Raw genomic sequence first — 23,148 nt, 5'->3', positions numbered from 1 at the left:
GAAGGACACTAGAATTCTGTTCCCAGGGCTAACAGCAGCCTTGTTGACCTAATTATCATCAGGACAGTTTTAAAAAGAAAGCCTTAAATATAGAAAAAGTTGATTGCCCCTGGTTGAGAGAGATGATGACCACTCCCATATTAATTTATATTTCATAGCTAAATTGATACCGAGAAGAATATTTCAGTTGGGTGACAGCAAGGCTTTGTGCCTCTGTCGAGCTTGGAAAAAAAAGTGCTTGGGCATTTCCAAAAATACGGCACTGCAACTGTGAACTGTGATCTGTAGTAGCCGGTAGCTGAGTTATGGTTGGAGCTGAACTGTACACAGATGTGTGGTTATGTACCTCAGTATCCTAGTCCTACAGGACATCTTCTCTGTTCACCTGTAAAATGCCTAGCTCATTGCTCAAAGCCACCCTATGCCTCTTTGATTTGTGCTTAAACTCAAAAGTTGTCCTGTCATTCAGGAGCTGTTCCGCAAGGTACGAAGCATCTTGAACAAGCTGACACCCCAGATGTTCAATCAGCTTATGAAGCAAGTAACAGACCTGACAGTAGATACAGAAGAGAGGCTGAAAGGAGTCATCGACCTGGTCTTTGAGAAGGCTATTGATGAACCAAGCTTCTCTGTGGCGTATGCAAACATGTGCAGATGTCTTGTAACGGTAAGAGGTTTCCAAAGTTAGATAGGAAGTTCCTCAGGGAAAACGTTCTGCATCTTATCCCCGAGGACTGATAAGCAGTAATATAAACGCAGCAAGAGCAGACTTAAAGGGTAGTTTCTGAACATGAATAAAAATAATTTACATCACAGATTTTTTCCTCTACATTCATTGGCCATGGCAGGCTTTGCTTGGAGTAACGCTTTTTTTGGAGTCAAGGGCACCGAGCGCTTTGCTGTGCCTGGTCGCAAGATGCTATGAGTCACGTTTGGTAGTCCAATTTCTCCCTCTCATTTCAAAGGGAAGCCTAAGGTGCAGAGCCAAGCTTTGGACAGTTAACTTTCAGATGCTTGCTTGGGACAAAACATCCCCTTCCTCCCCCAGCTGATGATTTGCTATGCCATACAATGAAGGAGCATAGCTTCGCGGTCTTCAGTGTGTAATAACAGCGTTTTTAAGCAGTGGGCCTTTTTAAAGGATTCCATGAATGGAAATGTAATCTGTCTCCAGGCAGAGGTGGCGTCAGCCAAATTTTGAGTGTGACTTTACATATGGAATCTAAAACTCCACTGGAAATCATGACATGCTGCTTAACATGGCCTTGCAAACTTGCATTGCTGAAAATGAAGTACATAATAAAATGTAATGGATAGCTTATAACAAATCTCGCTTGTACGTAGAGTTTAGCTGTATTTCTGCTGATGTTCTTCTTCCTTTTCCTACAGCTGAAAGTGCCCATGGCAGACAAACCTGGGAGCACAGTAAATTTCCGCAAGTTGCTGTTAAACCGCTGCCAGAAGGAATTTGAAAAGGACAAAGCTGACGACGATGTCTTTGAAAAGAAGCAGAAAGAGCTTGAAGCTGCTACCACTGTAAGTGGTATATTTCCCCATAAATTCTCAGAGCCCTCTGAAAAGGATCCCTTTTGAAGATGGCAGTCAACTGGGGGGGAATATTGAAGCTGAGTTTCATTCTGTCACTTTGGCTGAATGTAATTAAAAATACTTGCCTTGATTAGTGTATTTATAAGCTCTTTTTGGTTCTTAGGAGAAAAAGAGCAAACAGGGACACCAGTGACTAGGTCTGTAAAACCAGCTCTTTTGAAGAGTTCTGTGCTCTTTGAACATGCTCTTTAGAGCTGTTTTTCTGTTTTACAGCCAGAGGAGAAGACACGGCTCCATGACGAGCTGGAAGAGGCCAAGGACAAAGCCAGACGGAGATCCATTGGGAATATAAAATTCATTGGCGAGCTTTTCAAACTGAAAATGCTGACGGAGGCGATCATGCATGACTGCGTGGTAAAGCTGCTGAAAAACCACGATGAGGAGTCCCTTGAGTGCCTTTGCCGCCTGCTAACTACCATTGGCAAGGACCTGGACTTTGAGAAAGCAAAGGTAGGGCAGGATCAGAAAGGAGTAATGAGGCTGGCTGGGCAGGGGATGGAAAAATGGGTGTGGAGTGTTTTTATTGGAGAATTTATTTTTTCCTCACAAATATTTGTACAGCATGAGGAAGTCATCCACTCTTCCGTGGATGTTTCATCACTACCTGGCCTTCCTCCCCCCTCTCAGTCCCTCTCTAATACTCTGTACCATTTTCAACAGTGTAATCCAATCATTACATGTTTCCAAGTATTTCATCCAAGCACATAGTCTAAACGTGCTTGACATATGCCCCGTGCTTCATTTTCCAAATAGATTTTGCTTCTTATCTGTAGTTTCTAAAACATTAAAGCGGTTTCTTTGCTGCTGAGGATTTGTATTACCCAGGAATTCTACCGCTGAATGTATTATTCCACGTTAAATCTAAAAAACACACCACCTTGTTAGCTGTCCCCACCTGAAATTTGGCAGATGCATTTATTTTGTGTCATCTTCTCCAGCTATGCTGGAGTGAAACAGCTGTTTTGCAACTGCACTGCTCCAGCATCCTCCTCCTGACTTCCCAACAAATGTGTGTGTAACACAGAGCATTACGCACTCCCTGAGCTTCTATTGGCACAGGCGATCTGCTTCTCCTTTGCAAAAGCCAGGCATGGGATGAAAAAGCATTTGCGGATTTTGCCAGAAATCAGTTGGACTCAGCTCTGGAAACAAACGGAGCTAATTGTTTTCAGCTGCTCAGGGCAGGGAGTTCCCTTACAGTGCACTGGGTTGCAGGGATCACGGTGGATCAGTTCTGATCTGCATAGGACATCCTCAGAGAAACAGTTTCTCAAGCCATTTTGTGGAGAGTTGACCAAAAAATTGCAGTTCACCACTAATCCCCCAGGCTAAATACCCGCATCATTACGTAGTAGCATGTGCATTGTTGATGCAGGTTTGAAAGTGCCAGAAGAGGGATTTAAATCTCTCCAGATGTGTTGGGAAGAAAACAGGGTTTGACTTCTAAGCAGTAGCTGAGGTCATGTTGGATAAGTCCTGGACAATGTTTTAGTCTTTAATAGCACAGAAACAGAGGAAAAGCGAACTTTTTTGGTGCACTGGCTGCTTCCACAACCCTGAGCTGCAGCTCGGTGCAGCCAGGAGCAGTGTACAGCAAGGAGATGCTTTCAGATGTCGTGTTTCTGGGTGTGAGAAGGTGCCTGGGTCCTGTCCATCTGGGTTGTTATTTCTATTAAGATGGAGAGAGAATCCTTTATTTTCTATTAATGAGGGAGACACTTAATTACGTATTTGTATTGAAGCTAAAATGTTGTTAAAATTTCTGGAAAATGTCCACTTTAAATATTTTTCCCATCATTCCTAACTTTGGAAACCTTCGCGTGCTGAGCTGAAACTTTAAGTGTAAAGAAAAGGATTTAGCAGGTTCTTTATGAAGGGAGTGGGAAACATTTTATAAAACTGCCCTGAAACTTCTTAAAACAGATGAAGCTGTTTAAAAAAGCCAAAGAGGCTTTTTAGAGCCTGGCAAGTCAAATTTAGACCTGGTGAAGGCTTCTGTAATAATACTACTTTGCGTCTTAGGGAAGATTTGTTTTCATTACATCATCACTTTTTGGAAGAAAAGGCATAAATAAGATGGTATATAGTGCTCATGGGGTTTTGTACCACAGCTGAGCCTGTTAAACAGCTGCTTGCTGACAGAGGCAGTGCATCTTCCCCCCCCCCTTCTTTTGCCTGACCCCAGCTGAGATGGCTCAGGGGTAAAGCAATGAAACAGTGTCTGCAGGGTTAATTTTGTGACTATTTAGTTCCCTTAAGCAGTTTTTCTTGGGCTGAGATGAGCACGTGTTGCTGGTACGAAAAGGGGGAGCTGATAGGTAGAGCCAGGACCCCTCTTACTGGTGGCAGCTAGCCAGAAGGTCGGCTTCACTGTGCCACAGAAAAAATGAACGTTTCTTTAATAATGAGCATTTCTTTAATGTATGGCAAATTTATTCTGTACATGCAGAGGGTGTAGATAATCTGAGTAATTAAAAATACAATGGAAGTGTGTGCTGAATGAAGGAGGTGTCTGCAGACTCATGCAGTTGAGTATTACACTCAAATCCAGCCTGTGGGTGCATACAAGACCCCAAAGCACCTTCTGCAGGGAGCAGATCTGGATCCCCAGCTGGGCTTCTGGCATGGAGGTGCTATAGTACTGAGCCCACAGACTCCCCACCTCAGGGAGTATGTTCACTGTCTTCGAAGATACACTGACAATGACATTTCTCTTGTGTAGCCTCGCATGGACCAGTATTTTAATCAGATGGAGAAGATTGTGAAAGAGAGGAAAACATCTTCAAGGATTCGGTTCATGCTTCAGGACGTAATAGACCTAAGGCTGGTAGGTACCAACTCCAGTAATAACAGAGCATGTTCCCTTGCACGTCTAGGCTGGAAGAACACTGACACAAGATCAGGGATTATGGAAGTTACAGCAACAGTGGAATGTTAGGGGGAGATTTGTGCCCTTTATCATCCCAGAAGCCTGTCTGTTTAATAAGGAGTGTCTCTTTTTCCGTTTTTTTAATTATTATTATTATTTTTTTTTATTATTAAGTTGTTAGACGGGTAAAATACTGTTGGGTGTTTCGGTTCATCTTATTGTTAGACATGCGCACACAACAGCTTCTGATAACACCAGTCCAGCCCCACTACAGCAGACATGCCTGAGCCCTTTTCCCACGACAGGCTTCGGATGTTCTTCTGCCACGGCAGCCCCTCTGCTCCCATCTGCCAGTCATACTGCCTAGCTGTCGTCATTCCTGTGCACTCTGGGGTGTAGCTGTTCCCTGCCAGCACTAACTTGTTCTGATGGGACCAAAGCACTGTGGGATGCATACCCCACAAATTGGGGGGTCAGTGTGGCTGTAAAACAAAGGAGAGCTCTTCTTCATAGCAACACGCGTTGTGTAGAGCAATAACCCCATATTAGCCTGTATTGCTGCTACAGGTAGGCATCTGCTAGGTGTTTCCTGGCCATACCATGTTAAACAAAAGTGAATGGAATCTGTGCTCTTGTCAGAGTGCGGTGATGGTGGGTCCACACCAAACTCCATAACTGATGAGTAGGAAGTACCCTGTCCACAGATGTCAAAACACACAGAGCAGGCACGGGCCTGCCCATTTTGTAATCCCACCAGGATTTTGAACAAAGCCAAGGTGTTAGACCTGGGGTCTCAGTGAAGGGTGTCTGCACGCCAGCTGAAAATGGGACTGCAGCTTGCACAAACATTCCCAAATAGCTGTAATTTCACCCTTACAACACGTACTTTGGTAGCAGCGTGGCTTTAGCAGTACTAGACTCAAGACAGCACTTGACTGAAGCCCTGAGTGGGTTTTACTCTTACCTCAAATGGCTGCTTTGGGGTTTGTACAGACTGAAATCACTGTTTCAACTACAGGGTACGCAAAGATAATGATAGCAAAAGTTGTATTGAAGTTGTAGCAAGATTAAGAGGTAGTCTGGTTAATTTGGGGGATAGATGGATCTGTGAAGTGTATGGTTGAATAGACACATCAAGCAGTAGAAATGTTTCGCAGAGACACATCTCCACCTCTCTGCTGGATTCTTTTCTTAGCCATCACAATCCCTGGAGTGACAAAGCACCATCTCCAGATAAAATGCAGTCACTTCTAAATTTCAGAGTTTCATGTTTTTCCTCAAGCTTGGAGGAAGGGTTCCAATGAACACTGTCAATAATAAACATTGAGAGTAACAGCAGCCCCCCTGTAGCTCATATCTTCCTTGACCTAGGAAGACTGGAAAGCTGGAGATGTGCTAGGGGTTAATATGCATTTAATTCAGGCATGTCTCTCCAAAGCCAGGTCCTCACTCCAGCCTTCAATCTCCACCAATATACACACCATAGCCTACACACAGAGTATATACCTCTGACCTGTGGTGCTGCAGTAACCACGTCAGCAACATTGCCCAGCTCCACAAAGCTTTCTCCAGTCCCTCTGAGAGCACCCCACTAACACATCACAAGGGTGGCAGGGTTAGGCGTTGTTCACTGTACTTGGAATACCCCATTTCCAATGCTCCGCTCCCTGAAGTATCGCTGAGTACGTTTGTTTCTCTCCTAGTGTAACTGGGTTTCGCGGAGAGCAGACCAAGGCCCAAAGACCATCGAGCAGATTCATAAAGAAGCCAAGATTGAAGAGCAAGAAGAACAGAGGAAGGTCCAGCAACTCATGACCAAAGAGAAGAGGAGACCGGGTAAAGTAAAAGCCAAGTTGGCCGCTTGGCTTTTAAAATACCTTAAATTACTACTGGCCCTTGAAGTTGATGCTTACCTGAAGGTCAATTTGAAGTGACAGGTACTTCTTGGAGGCATAGGGCCAAACCAGGCAAATCTTCCTGGTTCCTGAGGCATGGTAGTCCATTGTGCTGGCTTAAAGCATGCTCCTTGCTTTGTCCAGCCACAGCAAGGCACTGTTTTGCAGCATGAATGATCAGAACAGTGTCTTCCCTTCCAAAAAGGCTGGAAATAATTTTGTGGAAGTGTAGAGTAGCTTCAAAACAAATTGCAACTAGGATGATGTTTAAATATCCATTAGAGTACAAATAGAAATCAGGTGGTATAAAAGTGCCAGTGAGAGCAGAAGTGCACAGAGAACTTTCAGTACGGATTCTGGGCATAAAGGCACATGTTCTAGTAAAATGGATTAGCAAGCAGGGAAAACAAAGACTGGGACTGAGGAGCGCATGGAAACGTGTCATCTTTGGAATTCCTTAATACGAAGGATTATTAAAGTGCTGTGAAAACAGGCCATAAAGAAAATACAAGAGACTTTGTTTTAGTTATTCTGAAATTGGTATCAGTAGAAGGTAAGGAACTTGTGACTACTTAGATGGGTTTTAGTTTCCTTGGATAGAAACACGCCATCTTCTTTTTCTCCTTGTGTTGAACTTGGAGTCTCCCAGGGTCCTGCTGGGGACGAGCTGAAGGTGGTTGTGTTTGTTGTCTGGCAGGTGTCCAGCGGGTCGATGAAGGCGGTTGGAACACTGTGCAGGGAGCAAAGAACAGCAGAGTGCTGGACCCCACCAAGTTCCTTAAAATCACCAAGGTAGGTGCCAGCACAGGACTCATTCAGATGCCAAGGTCTTACCAGATTGCATCCCTCCATCTAGGAGAGACCGTTACAGTGTTCACAGGTCAAAATATGTGATTTGGGGGTATTTTAAATACCTAGAGTTAGTACTGTGCATAAAAAACGCACAAAGGAAAACTCCATTGCCTTCTAAATGTTTCTATTCTGGTTGTTCTAAGGGACAGCAGTACACATACACTTGCCTAGGTTTGTAGTGTCCTTTTAGTGACGCAGAAGTTCTCTAAGTTGAAAAAGTGCACTTTATCAAATGATGAAAAGAGAATGCAAGTTGGGTAACTGTCTGATGCTGATGCAGCACATCAAAGGACTGTTACAGGAGTGTCAAACACCTGGCAGTATGAACCCTTTGCCTCAAATACTTAAGACCCGTTCTGATGCTGCTTAGTAGAAAGGATTCCACGTGCAATTTGAAAACGTGTTCTTATCATATCACAGATAGCAGCACTCCAGGCTTAAAAGACTCAGGTAGTATGAGAAGAACTGTGTCCACTTTTACCGTGTTTCTAGACTTGTATTCAATGCAGTTACATCTGTCAGTACGTGATCCAGTTCCACATCTATGCTCCATATGAGCACCTTCCTGTTATTTGCCTTTGGAGTGATGTTTTTGCAGCATTTATCTCAGGCTGCAAGTTAGGCAAGCTAGGCGATTATTCCTATGTAAATGGTCTTCAGAACAGCCATGGGATTTTTTGCCAAGGAGAACTCAGTCTGACATAAATCAGGGTGATTCCCAGACATTCCTGTGTCCCAGTTAATGTCACTCTCCCTGAATTTTACTCTCAGTGCCCGGATGTTCAGAGAGCTGTAAAGTAGAACCTGGACAGACTGCAGCCTTTCTGCAGATCAGGCTCAGTTTGTTCCTTGTAGAAGTCATAAAACAGACTCCAGAACTTAATTACCAAGAGGGATCCAGCCTGCTTTTGTCTGGGCTTACAGCTCATCTGGGAAAAGTCCTTCTACTCCGTTTAGTGCAATTACAGTACAAATAGACCTAGCTCCACAACAGCAGCATTACTGGGAGGTGAGAAGAGCTCTTACAAAGAGATCTGCAGGGTCACAACCTCCTTGTCAATAAATTCGCCTACTGAGCATTGTAAAATCAATGTTCTCTTCTTGTCAAGAGGCTACTTTTCCCTTCAAGTTTGAAACTTACTGTTGTTCTTTGCCCTCTAAATTCTGTTTGTTACTGTTCAGATTTCCCCCAAAGCCATGACTGGTAGGTGGAGTGGACACCACAGGACCATTTTACTCACCACAAACAATCTGAATGTCTTCCGAGTACTGATACACTGGACTTTTTCCTCCTTAGTGAGCTTCATAGTTCCTGGTCATTATAAATGTCTTTCATTGACATTTCGGAAGAGGCTGTTTGTAATGACCTTTGTTGGTTGTATCCTCTGTCTTTGGCTAGAGTTCAGTCTTCCAAAAATGCATTAAAGTGTATTTTGGTTTTCACATGATGGGTATCGTTACAAAAGAAGTAGCCCGTTTGTAAATAAGATGCAAGATTTTCCCTTGTAACCACATCTCCTGATGTGTTTTACAGCCCACAATAGATGAGAAGATTCAGCTTGTGCCTAAAGCCCAGTTGGGCAGCTGGGGAAAAGGCAGCAGTGGTGGAGCAAAGGCAAGCGAGATGGGTAAGTCAGGACAAGTTCTCACCCTCTGCTTTTCTACCAGCTGTTCTTGCCAGGAGTGGGTTTGGGTGGGGATGCTCACAAATGCATTTCTTAAATCACACTGTACTGCAATGGTAACACAACAGCAAACCCTCAGTAGGAGCATCCGTTGTTTGAGGTGAGATTGAGCTGGGCGCTTAGCTCAGAAAAGAAAAACAGAAGGTGCAGTCAGGATAGATGTTGAATGGTTGTTGGTTTGGGGTGTTTTGTAAGTAATCAGTTGCACAAGGCTCCACCACCACTAATTAGCTCTAAGCAGATGTATCCTCCTGCTTTACCTGTCCTGTGGCTCACCAGGATGGGAAAGGGGGGGTGGGGGGGTAGACAGGAGAAGGCAGAGAAGTATTTTTTCCCAAAAGAGCTTTTCGTCTTGACACAACCAGCAGGTGAATCATTACAGTAATCCAGCCTCAAAATAAAAACAGCATTCATATGGAACGCTGGCATTACCGTAAATCTGGTGTGTTACAGGGAAATCTGTGCTTGTGACTGCCTGACAAGTGGGGATGAAGTGGAGCAGGACCAGCCCCTTCCCAAGTGTTCTCTCCCCATCGCTCTGGAAACAGCAATTGCTTAAATGATTTTGTGATGCTGAGGTGTCAGCAGCTACTGACCTTCTTGTCCCTTTTGCCTGTGTTGTCTTTACAATTCCCCAGATTCTTTACGACCAAGTGCCACTAGTTTGAACAGATTTTCTGCACTGCAGCCTCCAGTCTCATCTGTATCTGCCTCATCTGCATCCTCAGAATTAGATTCTCGCAGGGCCTTAACTAGGTAAGGTTTGGTCCCTTTGGCTGTCTGTACACTTGCGCTTTTCAGTTGCTGCTCTAGCTGCTACTAGCATGCAGAAAGAAGAGAATTTCCTTGAGTTTCCAGGAATGGCTGGGTCATTTTTCCCTCTGTGGACTTCGAATTAACTTAAAACACATTAATCTTTTATACTACCTCTCATAGGAGAGACAGGTGGTATTAATTTTTAAAGCAGTTATGGTGAATGTTTTAGTTTCCATTTCTCAGCCCCCCTTTATCTGAAGGATATATTTGTTAGTAGTTTATAACATGTTCAAAACTGTTCGGATAAAATGTAAAAAATAGGTGTGAAGGTTGAACTCAGTGGTAACGTATTAAGCCAGATAATTTGTTTTGTTTATCCAGAAAACATGCATAAAACCTTGCACAAATTTAGCAAGGCTCTTCGATTTCTATGGCTGTCTCTGACCCCTGCCCATTAGCTGCGACCAAGCCTGCCCATGCATCCACATCATGCGATGCATACATAAGGCTGCACAGTCCTCTCCCTTGCCCCGATTTCACCAGGCCTACAGCCACTCCTGCTTGTAGCATGAAACATATATTAAACCTTAATAATTTAGTAACTCAAGACATGATTTATAAATGTACAGTTTACTTAGAATGTCACTAGTTCTTCCTTCCAGTGCTCACCAGCTGCCATACTGCTTTGTCAGTCTGTCTCTCTGAAGTTTTTCTCAAGCTTATTCCTTTCTTTTTAACCTAAAACTCTGTCTTACCTAGAGATTATTCAATTTGGGTAACATTTTGCACATCTTACTCATTGACACGTTAATTAATAGGACATGTCCTTGTCACCTGTTGTTGATAGCCTTCAATATTCTGAAGATATTTTTCAATAAATGAGTAAAAATACACCACTCAGAGTATTTCACAGTAAATCAGTGCTTTTACATCATAAATGTCACCATTCTACATTTAAAACGGGTGCTATAAGGACTTCATTGCTTTTCCACATATTCTCTAGGAAGCATTGTCTCTGCCTGTCCACTCTGAATATTTGTTCTGAGTATGTTTGTGCATCTCTGAGACTTGAGTTGATTTTGATTATATTCTGTATAGCAACAGCTGTAAAAAGTAGAGATGACAGTCCTGCTGGTTTGCTGCTATTGTTTGTTTGTTTGTTTTCCTGCTAATACTAGAAAGCTGTCCAGTATCTTTTCTAACATCAGAATTGCGAGCAGGGGTTACTTTTACTGTAAATTCGTGTGGTTTTGTTCTGCAGTCGCGGGAGCACGGGCCGGGAGAAGAATGACAAACCTCTCCCACCTTCCCTCTCCCGTCCCAACACCTTCCTACGGGGCAGCAGCAGTAAAGAGCTGCTGCTCGACAATCAGGCACAAGAGGAGCAGCGGAGAGAGATGCTGGAGACAGTGAAGCAGTTAACAGGCGGCATGGAGATGGACAGAAACAGCACAGAGGCAGAGAGGAACAAAGCCAAGGAATCTGGTAAGCTGCTCGTCTGTGCTTGGGGAATCTTGCTGAATGCATGAAAAGGCTTAAGGGGAGAATCTGTAAGTAAAAGTGACAGATTTCTGTGCAGTGATGTGAGTATTTGGCCCGCAGTGACACATTGTCAAGCTGTGATAGTTGAGATCTGCCTCCCAAAGGTTTGTAACACAACTGATTTATACGGGCCTTAGAGTCGTCTCCTATCGCCAACTCCTTAGGATTCACTGGAGCTGAAAGGCTGCAGATATCAGCGAAACACCAGTAAATGGCATTGTCCTTCCTACTGATACCCATTGTTACCACTGGTCTCTGGGACAGAAGTCCCCAAAATCAAGGGGCATCTTCTCAGTTCATCTCGTATCCTAAACCTTTCTCCCGTGATAAGTCAGAGAGACAAGGTTTGAAGAGAATCAGAATACAGCATGTTGGGTGCTTGGAGGGGCCTTTCTGGTTATTTAAGGGAGATTTGGGTTTGTGTCTGTTGTTTGTTAATCACCAACTGGTTACAGAAATCAGCGCAACTAGAAAATAAAATCAGGCCTAGCTCCCAGTCACCGTCTCTCTGGGGTACTGTAGCCTCCTCCCCAGGCCAGAGCAGAGGTCAGGATTGTTTTAGTGGTCCCAAGGCGTAATTCCAGAGCCAAGCATTTTCAGTGCAATGCCACATGATTTCTCCTGCACTTGCATTTTCTCCAAGTTTCTGCATGCTGCAGATCCCACTGATTTCAGCAGTGTTCATATATGCTGCAATCTACAAGGTCAAAATCCCTGATCAGTTCTGCAGTTGCCTCTTCAGTGTCCAGTAAAGCCCTGTCTACCCATCCTGAATGTGAGCAGCCATCTGGGGCAGGGACAGACCATACACGGTATCTTTTTAGCGCTGCCTTGTTGCCAGCCCTCATCCCAACAGGTCTCAGTGCAGCGTGGCGTTAGCAACCGCTGGGGTGGCTTGTCACCTCGTCAGTGCTGCAGCTCCCACTTTTTGATCCTGCCAGCTTGAGGTGATTTGTTAGTGAGAAAGTATTGAGGACATTTAAGATGACATTGCCTGTGGACACAGCTTTTGCAAAAGTTTTGATTCTTCCTTATGAAACATCTACAAAGTGCTATTGCAGTAGAAGTGGTGAGAAATACATCTTGACCTCCATGACACAGCACACTGGTTGCTTCGGGAGGAAGGTTCATAAAAGACTTCGTGGGAAGTGAGGTTTTGGGGTTTGGGAACATGACCAGGAGGTTACCTGGGGTGGCTGCCCATCACAGTCAGCATGTTTAAAATTTGTAGCATACTGTCAAGAGCTCCTGTAACAGCTCAAAGCATAATTATTTAATATTGATAGTGCTTTGAAGGTGTTGCATCCCATATCACTGCCGTTGTTTCTACAAGAAGGTTGATTTGCAGCATTACTGGGAGTTCATATAGGGGAAAATGTAACTAAGAAAGAAGCAATGCAGGCCTGATGATGAGTCAGAAAGCACACCCCGTGCTTGTTATTTCAGCCATCGCATTCCTGCTTGTAAATCATCTTTGTTCCAGTTATCACAGCAAAGCTTGCTATGGACTGCGGCTGGACAACCAGCAGGAACGGCTCTGACTTCTGTTTTCAAAATGTCATCTTTGCAAACAGTTCTGATTTTCCTTTTCCAAATGTTTGGTTTTTTTTGTTTCTACCAGTCAAGCCAGAAGCTCCCCCAGCTCCAGTGCAAGAGAAGCCTTCGCTATCAGAAGAAGAAATAGAGAGAAAATGCAAATCTATCATTGATGAGTTCTTGCATATTAATGATTTTAAGGTAAGCAAAATGAGAACCTTTTGTAGCACAAAGATCTGCAGCTGTGGGGCTTGAGAGCATTTTCTCTCCAGGAACAGCAGAAGCACCCGGTTCTCAGAGGTAGCAGAAGCAGTGGGGCCTGTTAAAATTTGGGTGGCAGCAGTTCCGTGAGTGTTTTCTGCCCTGCTGGTAGTAAGAAAAATAGGCCAGTTTGTGCGTTTTAAGTAGGAAGATGTATGTGTTTCTGTCATGAATCACTGAGCAGCTCCATAATAACTGCAATTTTGGAAGCAGAAACGCTAGTGGGAAAATAAACTGAGGTTTTCATTTAGTTATCAAAGCATGTGCTGTTGTGATCTGGAGGCAGATAAAGCAATACTAAATATTGAACAAACCACTCTAGAGTATTTTTAATAAACATTGAAAATTACTGAGCAGCTGTCATAACTTCCTAGTTAAAGGTTGCAATTTTGTTTCCCTTGTAAATGGATTTTTAGCCTGTCCAGGGAGTTATACAAGAAGTATTACATTAGCTGCAGAGCCAAATGGTTTGATTTTTTGCTGAAATAAATTCTAGAAACGCACAAAGTTTGAAATGACAGTGCTAGGGTCAAGTTTGGCACCCTAAAAATAGTATTGCTTCTTGCAACACTATTTTGTAGTGTTTCCAGTTAAAATCAGGAAAGGGAATATTCTTATGGCTTGTTGGGGGCTCAGGTCTAGTTGTCTAGTTATCAGGAAAAGTTTGTATCAGAATTCTTTTCAGGAGAAAATTCTGACTTGGAGAAAAAATACTCTTTGATTTACAATATCCCCAAGCTTGCTGGCTTGGCAGATCTCAGCAGGAGGAGGCAGAGGACAGCTGGGCCAGTTAACAAAGTAGTCTCCAGTCCTTTTTCTTTTTCAAGTAGACTTCAGAGTCTAACCCCTGGATATGCAGGGCTAAAAGAGGTTCAGTTTCTGGTTTCTGTGCTTGCAAATGTGATGACTTTTTTTTTTTTATGGCTGGATGGGAATACAATTGAATTGTGTTAGACAAGTGTCCATCTGGTTAAAAAGGACATCAGATTGAGGCAGTGCATTTGCAATAAGAAGTTACTTGATAACTTTAAAATCTCAATGCCCTTCATATGTGACAAATTTTCTGACAAACGCAGCTTAAACTCACATTAATATACCATATATGAGTGCTTATGTTAATGTAGGATATAGCAAAGGAATAGTGTTGAGTTTAGTCTTTGCTATTTAACCTGCCTGTAAATGAAAGCAGTTGAGCTGTACGTCAGCACCCAGTGCCAGCAGGGCTGACCAGCGGCATGGTCACCTCTCTGTCCTGGAGAAATGGGGATCCGTCAGGCACGTCTGATCTCTGACCTGAGCATGCGGTCTGGGACTGCCGAAATCCTGACCCGCGGAAAACAGCCAGCTGGGGCCTCCAGCATTGCAGCTGGGGATGCCAGTTCTTGATAAGCAAAGGCATAGCCTAAGACAAACAGCAGATGTGTTTAGCTAGGAGACTGTTGAGATACATTGGGCTGAACCTAGACAGTCAATGGAAGATCTTTGCAGATGACAGTGGACATCTTTTGAAGTGTGACAGAGCGTTTCTCTGGAAGTCTGTATTTAAGAGCATTTTATTTGCTTAGGTTGCAAAATGCACATGCCAGAAAGTAGAAGCTTTATAAGGAGGAGGTTTTCCTTCACATGGTACCCGCGTTTTCTGCTTCTTTATATGGTGTGTTTTTTTAAGCAGGCATTCCTGTGCCAGGCCAGATATTTCGTCTTTTTGACTTGGCTTGATATTTTATGAAATGATAGGCATTTTGGTGACATCCAGAAGACAATTCCTGTCCTTACACTTAGCAGCCAAGCTGTACCCTGGAGCATGATAGTTTATTCTAAAAATTTTGTTGCCTGCATAGTCTAAATTCTCATCTTTTTTTTTAATTCCTGATTGCCATTTCAGTGGTGATTTGTGATGAGGTTTCACAGCCTAGTTCAGCACTTTCGTCTTCAATAAATACCCATTTTCAAAAGAAAAATCAAAGCCAGGAGTCTCCTGACCTGCCATCATAAAAATCCCCATCCCATACGCCAGCTGCTAAGCAGTGCACCCGAAGCTAGTAGTAAACATCCTTCTGCGCCACTTCTTGTTTTGTTTTGTTGATGTTTGCAGTTCAGGCAAATGATCCTGCATGTCGTTTGAACAGGAAGCAATGCAGTGCGTGGAGGAGCTCAGTGCCCAGAATCTGCTGCCTGTTTTCGTGCGAGTGGGAGTGGAGTCGACACTTGAGAGGAGTCAGATCACCAGGGATCACATGGGCCAGTTATTACATCAGTTGGTGCAGTCAGGAAAGCTGAGCAAGCAGGATTTCTTCAAGGGGTTTGTATTCTGCACACAGAAACGGATACTTTTCTTGAGTGTTCATTGCAGATGAGCACTGTTTGTGTTGGACAAGAATGATTTCCCTCTTTGCTTTCATATCCTATTCTCTCCATGCATCCTTTTTGAAGGAGCATTTCCACCTGGGTATACTGACAATTAATGTAAATATTTCAGTGTATTTTTAACTATTTCAGATGCTTTAATGAAAGTAAATATTTTTGTACTAATGTAAGTATTTATTTCTAAGCAAATATGGAGGTGTATATTTAAATGCGTGTGTTTAGATTTCCGTTTTGCAATGTGTTTGTCAATGTTTGGCTTTTGGCAAATCATTAAATATGATTGAAAGGGGAGGAAAAAGATAAAAATCTTCAGGTGACATTAGTGCCTGAAAGCTCCATGGTCTGAAGTCCGGAGCATCCACAGAATGGCAGTCACCCTCGCACTGGTGAAAACAGACTTCGCCCATACAGTGCCATTGCTTGGGGCAACTCAACTTCAGGGTGCAGACATGGCCTCAGGGGTCTGTGAAGGAGAACATGCACCAGATACGGTTTCAGATGGGAAAGGTGTTCATCAGAGAACTGAGTTTCAGTTGCTGGCTCATTTCAGCTCTCAGATGGTAACTGACTCTGGATGTGAGTGCTGTCCGGTTGTAAAAGGAACCCAGGGGGGATCCCTGGCACCACTCAGTCCTTGCTAGGGCTTAGAACAGGGTGGTTAAAATGGATAGCTGTGAAAAGCAGCCAGAGAACAGAGAGATGAAATAATGCTTTCAAATGCTGAGTTTCTGCATATCTTGCCCTGTCTTGCTGCTTTTATTTGAATCTTGTCTCACTGTGGTACTGCTGACAGCTCCAGTGGTGATCCCCGTGCACCCACATCTGGCAGTGAATTTCATCATGATGAAATTGAGTGGCTCATGGGAAAAGTTTAGGCAGCCTAAGTTCAAAACTGTATAGAATAGCAGTACAAAATACATCCCCAGGTAGCATGCTTGTGTGTGTCCATGCAGTTGCTGATGATTGAAGCAAGTTGTTTGAAGCGACACGTTCCCATAATGGGTTGTGATTAAAGCTGTCCCTGTGTTTCCTAAGGTGTGGACAAGTAGTTGTGATGCCAAATAAGTAGTATCATGATGAAATAGTAGGACGTGTGGTTTAAATATGGCATAAACAAAGTAAAATAAAATAGGTCCTGAAGTTGATGAAAGGGCAAGTGCCCACCATGGTTTTCAATGGGCACATGAGAAGAACACTATAAACCACTACTATTATTCATGCAAGGCAAATTACTCTGTAATTAGCGGTTACGGGATGAGTGCTGGTCCCAGCACAGGTCTGGAGAGATACACAGCAGGAAACCAAATTCTGGCAAAAGTGCTCAGGCAAACTAAGTTGAACAGAGGACATAAAGAGACAAGTCAAGGTGATGGTTCCTGCTTAGAAGCTGTACCCCAGAATTTTTGAGCTTTTAAGGGAGAAAAGGACAAGAATCAGGACTGGCAGGAGAGCCAGAAAAATTACCATCTTGTACCAGGTATGAAAAGTGAAGCTACCTACAAGGCTTTTATCAAAAAGAAAAATTTTGAACAATTCTGGAAACTGTATTGGTTTCCAGAGTTGGGGAGCAGTTTTGTAATTCAGCCTGCTGCATTTTCTGTTCCTGATGACCATTCTCTAACTGGTTTGAGCAAATAGCTTGTGGAGGAAGAATCCAACCACCCTCTTGTGTATTGAACTTTCTCTTACGTTGTTTTACTTATTCATCAACATTTTGCTGATTGCCTTACACTTGGACCTATGTTATTATTAATCCCCCTTCCGTAAATGTTTGGATTTTTTAAGAAGGCTCAATTTATTAGATCTTTTAAAGACAAAAATGCTGTTTACATATACAGGTTTGTGCTGGTTAGCAAACAGCTTGTTCCTGGGATATAAGAATTACTGTATATGAAATTTTCCTGGATGTGTTGTCTCTACCTACTGGTTTTACAGAATACACTGCGTTTTCCACATGCTCTGCATTACTGCATAGAGAAATTTACTCCTAGCAGTTTTGAATCACTTGAAAGCATAACACATCAATAGTATTCTTTGTTATTCTTTGTTATCTAGGTTTGTTTTAACAAAGGATTTTTTAAATGTAGACATGTACTTTGCAGGAAAAGCCTCAATTTGAGTTGTATTTAATGCTTGACGCTTTTCTTCTTTTTCCTAAAGGTTTTCAGATACCTTGGAGATGGCAGACGATATGGCCATAGATATACCCCATATTTGGTTGTACCTAGCTGAGTTGGTGACCCCCATGTTAAAAGAAGGAGGAATCTCTATGAGAGAACTTATACAGTAAGTACTGCTGCTCTTTTTCAGTGGCGGTTGAGCCAGAGCCATCTGCCTGGCTATGCCACAGTATTTTGACAACAAGGTTCCCATCAGCAGATAAAAAACGTATAGTATTAAGGGCTCAGCTTCTCCTATGAGTTGCTGCAGGGCTTGCTGCATACTTTTTGGGACTCTAATTTGCACCAAAAGGAAAGCTGTGATGGGAAGGGAGCTTGCTGCTCTGTAGACATGGTTCAGGGGTGAAAGTTTTATCAATAAGTATACTACAGTCCTGTTTGTTTCAGTTGAGCTAAAAAATAACCTGATGTTATACAGTCAATGTCATTCAAAAGCATGCTGAAGCTCTGAGAATTGGATTCTGTGAGCGCAAGGTATCATGCACATCTCTTTGTCTTGGAGTGTAGTAACAACTGTCTGGGTGTTGCCTTAAACACAGGCACAAAACCTTGTTGGCAAGACTGGAAACTGCTTCCAGGACCAAAGTTCCTCTATTTTGTACATGTCCTTATACATTTGGGGATTAACTAGAAGTCAACTGAATGGTTCCCTTTTCCTGTAAGTAGTGTATTAAGAAAATAATAGCCTTTTTTCCCCCCAAAGCTCCGATCTTTTAGGGTCCTCCAACCTAAATGCAACATCCCACAAAAAATGAGTGGATTTGAACTCACTAAAAAATTAAAAAAATATCGGTAATAAGCACTGTTGTAGCAAGTGCAGTGCATCACTAAAGTCCATTTTATTAGCAGTGCTAGCTAGATCAAATCCTTTATCCCTGCCAGAAGTTAAAGCTGTTTTCGTGCCTCAGTTTGATCACTACCCCTTGCCTTGCATTCCAGACCTGGAGCGCTGTTTAATGAGAATTTAACTGTCTTCAGAAATGATTCAAATTATAAGAAAAAATATCTGTTTTTCTTCCATTCTAGAGAATTTAGCAAACCTTTGCTTCCTGTGGGAAGAGCCGGGGTCTTGCTTGCTGAAATCTTGCACCTTCTATGCAAACAAATGGTAAGTATCCAGGTGTACTGTAGATAAGAGCTGGATGCAACAAGTGTATGTTTATGCATGAAGCCTACATGCTCACATTTCCCACAAGAAGATATTTAGGGATGGACCAGCCAGTCCAGATAACTTAGGAAACCTGCTTCTTCTTCATCCCCAGTTTCAAACCAAGCCTTACAAGGTTCCAAAAAGTTAACTTTTTTTTTCTCATCACTTTTCCCTTTTGCAGGTACCTTTGCACCTGGCTTCTTCCAGAAGCTAGGGTGCTGAAATACTGCAAGAGGGACATTCTCAAGGTATTTCTGGGCTGACCAGAAGCAGCAAGTGCCAGAAATCTTGCGAGAGAGCTGTTCTTGCAGACCGGAGAGGTTCTGAGAGTTCGGATAAGCTCCAGATGGCCTCTCAGACTTCTGGATGCTTATCCAAACTAAACCTGCCAACTCTTAAGACTCACCCATCACTAGGGGTAGTGACACCTTTTCACCCTGTAACTTCTAGAGCTCTCTTACACATTTCACAGTCATGTGTACAAACAGTTTGGTGATTTCCCTATAACTCTGTCTCCATTTTTGTCCTTTTTTTTTTTTATCCAGCAAAATACTGCACTATGGATAGTGTCTATTTTAAACCCTGTAAAATCCCTCACTTGCCTTTTTGTTTTTTTTAGCATGCATTCAAATAAGGGTGATTGTTCCAGGAGCATTTCAGGCTAGCAGTACAAATAGTGGCTTTTAATTTATTTTAGTCTTATGCTTGTTTGGACAGTCATGTTCTTTTTTGTTTGATTGCATTTTATTTTTCCTTCCTCCATTCTGTGAGAAAAAAGCTGCTGTGCTCTGAAGATTTGAAAGACAGTCTTGGGTTTCTGGCATAGCTTTTATAACTCTGTCTTGTCCAGTCCAATACTTGGACTTGGGTATTTCAGGTTAGGTGTTCTAATGCAACAATAGTCATCTAATTCAGATCTTGATGAACTGTAGCAGGAACTATGCACGAGTAGCATTTAATAATCCACATTGTAAATTTAAGATTGTAATCTGCTTTGTAAATGGAAAATTGAGCTGCTTTTATTAGTGTTTAACCTAGGCTACACAGCGATGTCCCTTATGCAGGTGCTATGAGGTAAAAGTTTTTGCAAAGCATTTGAGGGAAAAGAGCTGGTTGTTACTAGGATTTTTATTCTTGTCAGAATTGTGCATATGTTGTGTTGGACAGGATACCAAAAGGCCAGTGCAACATAGGTTGATAGTATACGTGCTGCAAAGGAGTTTTTCCTCAAGGTTTGCAAATTCTCAAAATTGAACAGTGAACTTGGTGTTATGTACCTGAATGTGAGGTTTGATCTCTGCACAGAAAATAGTCACGTAAATAATTTTTTTTCTAAAAAATAGCTAACTTACCAGCGCAGGGCAGAATGAGTTATGGAGCAAGTTAATGGCAGAGGCAGGAGAGGAATCAAAGTCATCGAACTGCCAGCTCCGTCATGGCCATGGGAAACTGTGCCTTATTCAGATGTGTCCCTTCTCATAGGTAGCCTCTGGCTGAAGCTGTTGCACACCCCATATGTCACATTATGCCTTGTTTATTACCCACCACCGTGGCATTTGACCACTTTACAAGATACGTATACGTGTGGCAGGATTATGTATATGCTTTCTCTTGCACGGGATTTCCAGACATTTTCACTTTATTGCTAGGCATCTTGTTTGGTGGCTGAATGGTTCTTTATTTCTCCCGACACAGCTGCACCACTCCAGATTTTGTGAGCTCCCATGGTTGTCTCTCAAGTCTTTCAAATGACCAAACTGTTTGTGTTTCAGAGCCATAAGAAAGTGGGAGCCTTATGGAGGGAGACTGGCCTCAGTTGGAAGGACTACTTACCTGAAGGGGAGGATGTACATACCTTTCTCATGGAACAAGTGAGTTAAGAGCAAGCATCTGCTTAATGACTTTTCACGCTGACTTTTGGCTTTCCATCCCATTTGTGCATCCTGTTCCATCCCATCCTTATGTATAGTTGGTATGGGTTGTGGGATGAAACGTCTCCTTCATTAAGGTGAGGTTAGATGATTCCAGCACCTCTGTTCTGAACTGCCAGCAGGTTTGTCCTATGTGATCCGAGGCATGCGTCTCCCATCAGCTGGCTTCCTCCAGTAGATGTATTTCTCCAGAAGGGGGGAATGAACTCAAGAATTAATGAGAATTAATGTCCTGCAAGCAGAAGGGTCAGAATAAATGATAACAATTATTTAGTTGTCCCACCTTGCAAATGTTCTCAGAGGGTTTCACAAAGCAAGGAGCCAAGCCTCATGGAGGGCACTTTGCAGCTGTTGCCAGTTGTTGCCTTCCTAAGGAGGGAGCTGGAGATCTTCTTCTGGAGCCCCCAGGCAATCCGCTGCCCTGTTTTGGCTCTTAGGAAGCACTGCACCGCAGGAAATGAAATGGGTTACCAAGGCCTGATGATTGGTGGGGGGACTGCAGATACTCTGTCACATTTTATAAGAACTGGGGCGTTAGTTGCAATTTTTTGAGCAAATGTCAACTCTAGTAATTGCAATCCAGTTCCCTGTAGTTTTAATTGAGCAACATGGACTTTGTTTTGTGCATATGCATACTGTGCGGGGCTGGAGTTGTTCTGGGATGCCTCATTGTGTTTGCTGGATAATGCAATTCCCACATTTGTAAAATATTTTGTAGTATTTGGAACAATAAAGTATGTAAATCATTGTAATGATAGCTTAGCGTTTAAAAGATGTGGAAAACAGAATGAAGTGGAGCTTGCTGCCTCAATTTGGTATAACTCAGAGTAGGAAAGTTAATTTAACTAATTCTCATCATCACTTCTGATGTTGCAGAAGTTGGACTTCACGGAGTCTGACTGTTCCAGTTCCTCAGAAGCACTTTCAGAGAAAGAACTCTCTGCAGAAGAGCTGAACAAGCAGCTAGATAAACTCATTGTTGAGGACAAGGCGAATGATGAACAAATCTTTGACTGGGTAGAGGTATAACAACTATTTACACCCTCCCTGCACACAGTTTATTACCTGTTTTTGTGAATGTTTTCTCATCTGAAGGAGCATCTCTGCTGTCTGTCGGGTCACTTTGCATTTGTACAGTGGCAGGCACGAGTTATCTGGGGGGAAAACTGCTGGGAGACAGCCTTCAAGACCCAGTAACTGGCACAGAGTCCCTTCCTTATTGCTGCGTTAGTTCCACTGAGGTGGGAAACTCAGAGGCATTGACAGCCCTCACCTGTATGTTACTGGTTGAGACACAGATTATCTTCATGGTGAGCTGTCTCTCATCTTTTGTTTCAAAGGATTCCGTTATACTTCCACAGTGCCTCCACACTTGCCTGATTAAGTTGTGGTGTAACAAGAAACGGCACACCTAGGCACGGTCAGAACTGAGAAGTAATTGTGATGTTGATTTTTTTTTTCTTTTGTTCTCCTGTCTAGGCTTAGAACACTTAGGATAATCAGGTCTCTGCAATCAACACTTCCAAAGAATTAAATTTTATATATAGCTAATTAGTTATTACAACATAGGCTTTAGGAAGAAAGAATTTTAGTTGTATTAACGTGCAACTGTGTAACTTTCTGCTTACATCCCACAGACTGTTAGACTCCAAACACACTGCTTCTGGTTTGTGATTACTTTTTAGACTGAGTATGCTGTTACATTCTTTCTTCTCAAATAATGAAATAAAAATGTCTCATTGCTTTTTGTGATTGACCTTAGCAAATGATCCCCTGCCCAACTGCATGCCCTGCCATGCTGCAAAAATGTCCTTTGGGCAGTCAGTCATTCAGGGTACCACGTACCTTTCCCAGTGTTTTGGATCAGGCTTTGCCCTCTACCTCTGGCTGCATCCTTTAAGCCAGATTTTAAGCATTGTGCATGTAATGATACTTAGCCTGATTCATTTAGATCTGTGCTTACAGCTAAATCTCAGTCAGCTTCATTTCAGTTATTTCTGTTGCTGGAGGAATGTATTTGAAATGTCATTTTCTGTGGCTGTTAGAGAAGTAGAAAGTGGAATGAAAGAAGCACTGAAAATCTGGGGACACCCACAGGCTCTCTTTGTAGTCTTGGACAAGTTATGTAGCCATTCTGTGAATTTCTTCTACAGAGCAAACAAATCTGTATCCAAGGAGCATTCTTTAAAATTTGTCGAAAAAGCCTAAAGCTCTTAGCAAATGTATAAGGGTGCTGTAAATGCCAAATATTGTTGTTTTAGTTTTTCTTGAGACAGTGACTGGTTGTGGGAGTAGTTAAATGGGGTATTGATCGCAAGAGAACTGTTGTTGCATGTTTATGTACCTGAGATATTCCCAGGGACTGAATGAGAAAGCTGAAGTTCTGCACAGGGGTGAATTGGGTTGCAACTCAAGCAGTTTACGCTGAACATGAACCTCCCCTGCTAAATTCAGCAGTGGAGTTTGGAAACAGTTGCTCTTACACACCCGCGTGTTTTTAACTGGTCCATTTACTC

General features: G+C 42.8%; 1 protein-coding gene across 14 annotated transcripts in view; it reads left to right on the top strand.

The window, feature by feature from the left end:
- Nucleotides 1-23,148, top strand: part of EIF4G3 (eukaryotic translation initiation factor 4 gamma 3) — a 153,109-nt gene that overhangs the window by 126,320 nt on the left and 3,641 nt on the right. For all 14 annotated transcript variants that reach the window (XM_082776883.1, XM_082776882.1, XM_082776878.1 and 11 more), the window contains 15 exons: nt 470-667; nt 1,390-1,536; nt 1,822-2,058; nt 4,331-4,435; nt 6,181-6,313; nt 7,070-7,164; nt 8,759-8,852; nt 9,548-9,665; nt 10,927-11,150; nt 12,829-12,944; nt 15,134-15,306; nt 17,532-17,657; nt 18,578-18,659; nt 20,474-20,572; nt 21,509-21,655. In XM_082776883.1, the coding sequence (XP_082633009.1) occupies nt 470-667; nt 1,390-1,536; nt 1,822-2,058; nt 4,331-4,435; nt 6,181-6,313; nt 7,070-7,164; nt 8,759-8,852; nt 9,548-9,665; nt 10,927-11,150; nt 12,829-12,944; nt 15,134-15,306; nt 17,532-17,657; nt 18,578-18,659; nt 20,474-20,572; nt 21,509-21,655 (2,094 nt within the window). The remainder of the gene's footprint in view (nt 1-469; nt 668-1,389; nt 1,537-1,821; nt 2,059-4,330; nt 4,436-6,180; nt 6,314-7,069; nt 7,165-8,758; nt 8,853-9,547; nt 9,666-10,926; nt 11,151-12,828; nt 12,945-15,133; nt 15,307-17,531; nt 17,658-18,577; nt 18,660-20,473; nt 20,573-21,508; nt 21,656-23,148) is intronic.

Source organism: Aythya marila, assembly GCF_965140915.1.
Source record: "Aythya marila genome assembly, chromosome: 21".
In the NCBI taxonomy this organism is placed as follows: Eukaryota; Metazoa; Chordata; class Aves; order Anseriformes; family Anatidae; genus Aythya; species Aythya marila.
Note: the sequence above shows the minus strand (reverse complement) of the source record. Positions and strands in the feature narration are given on the sequence as shown.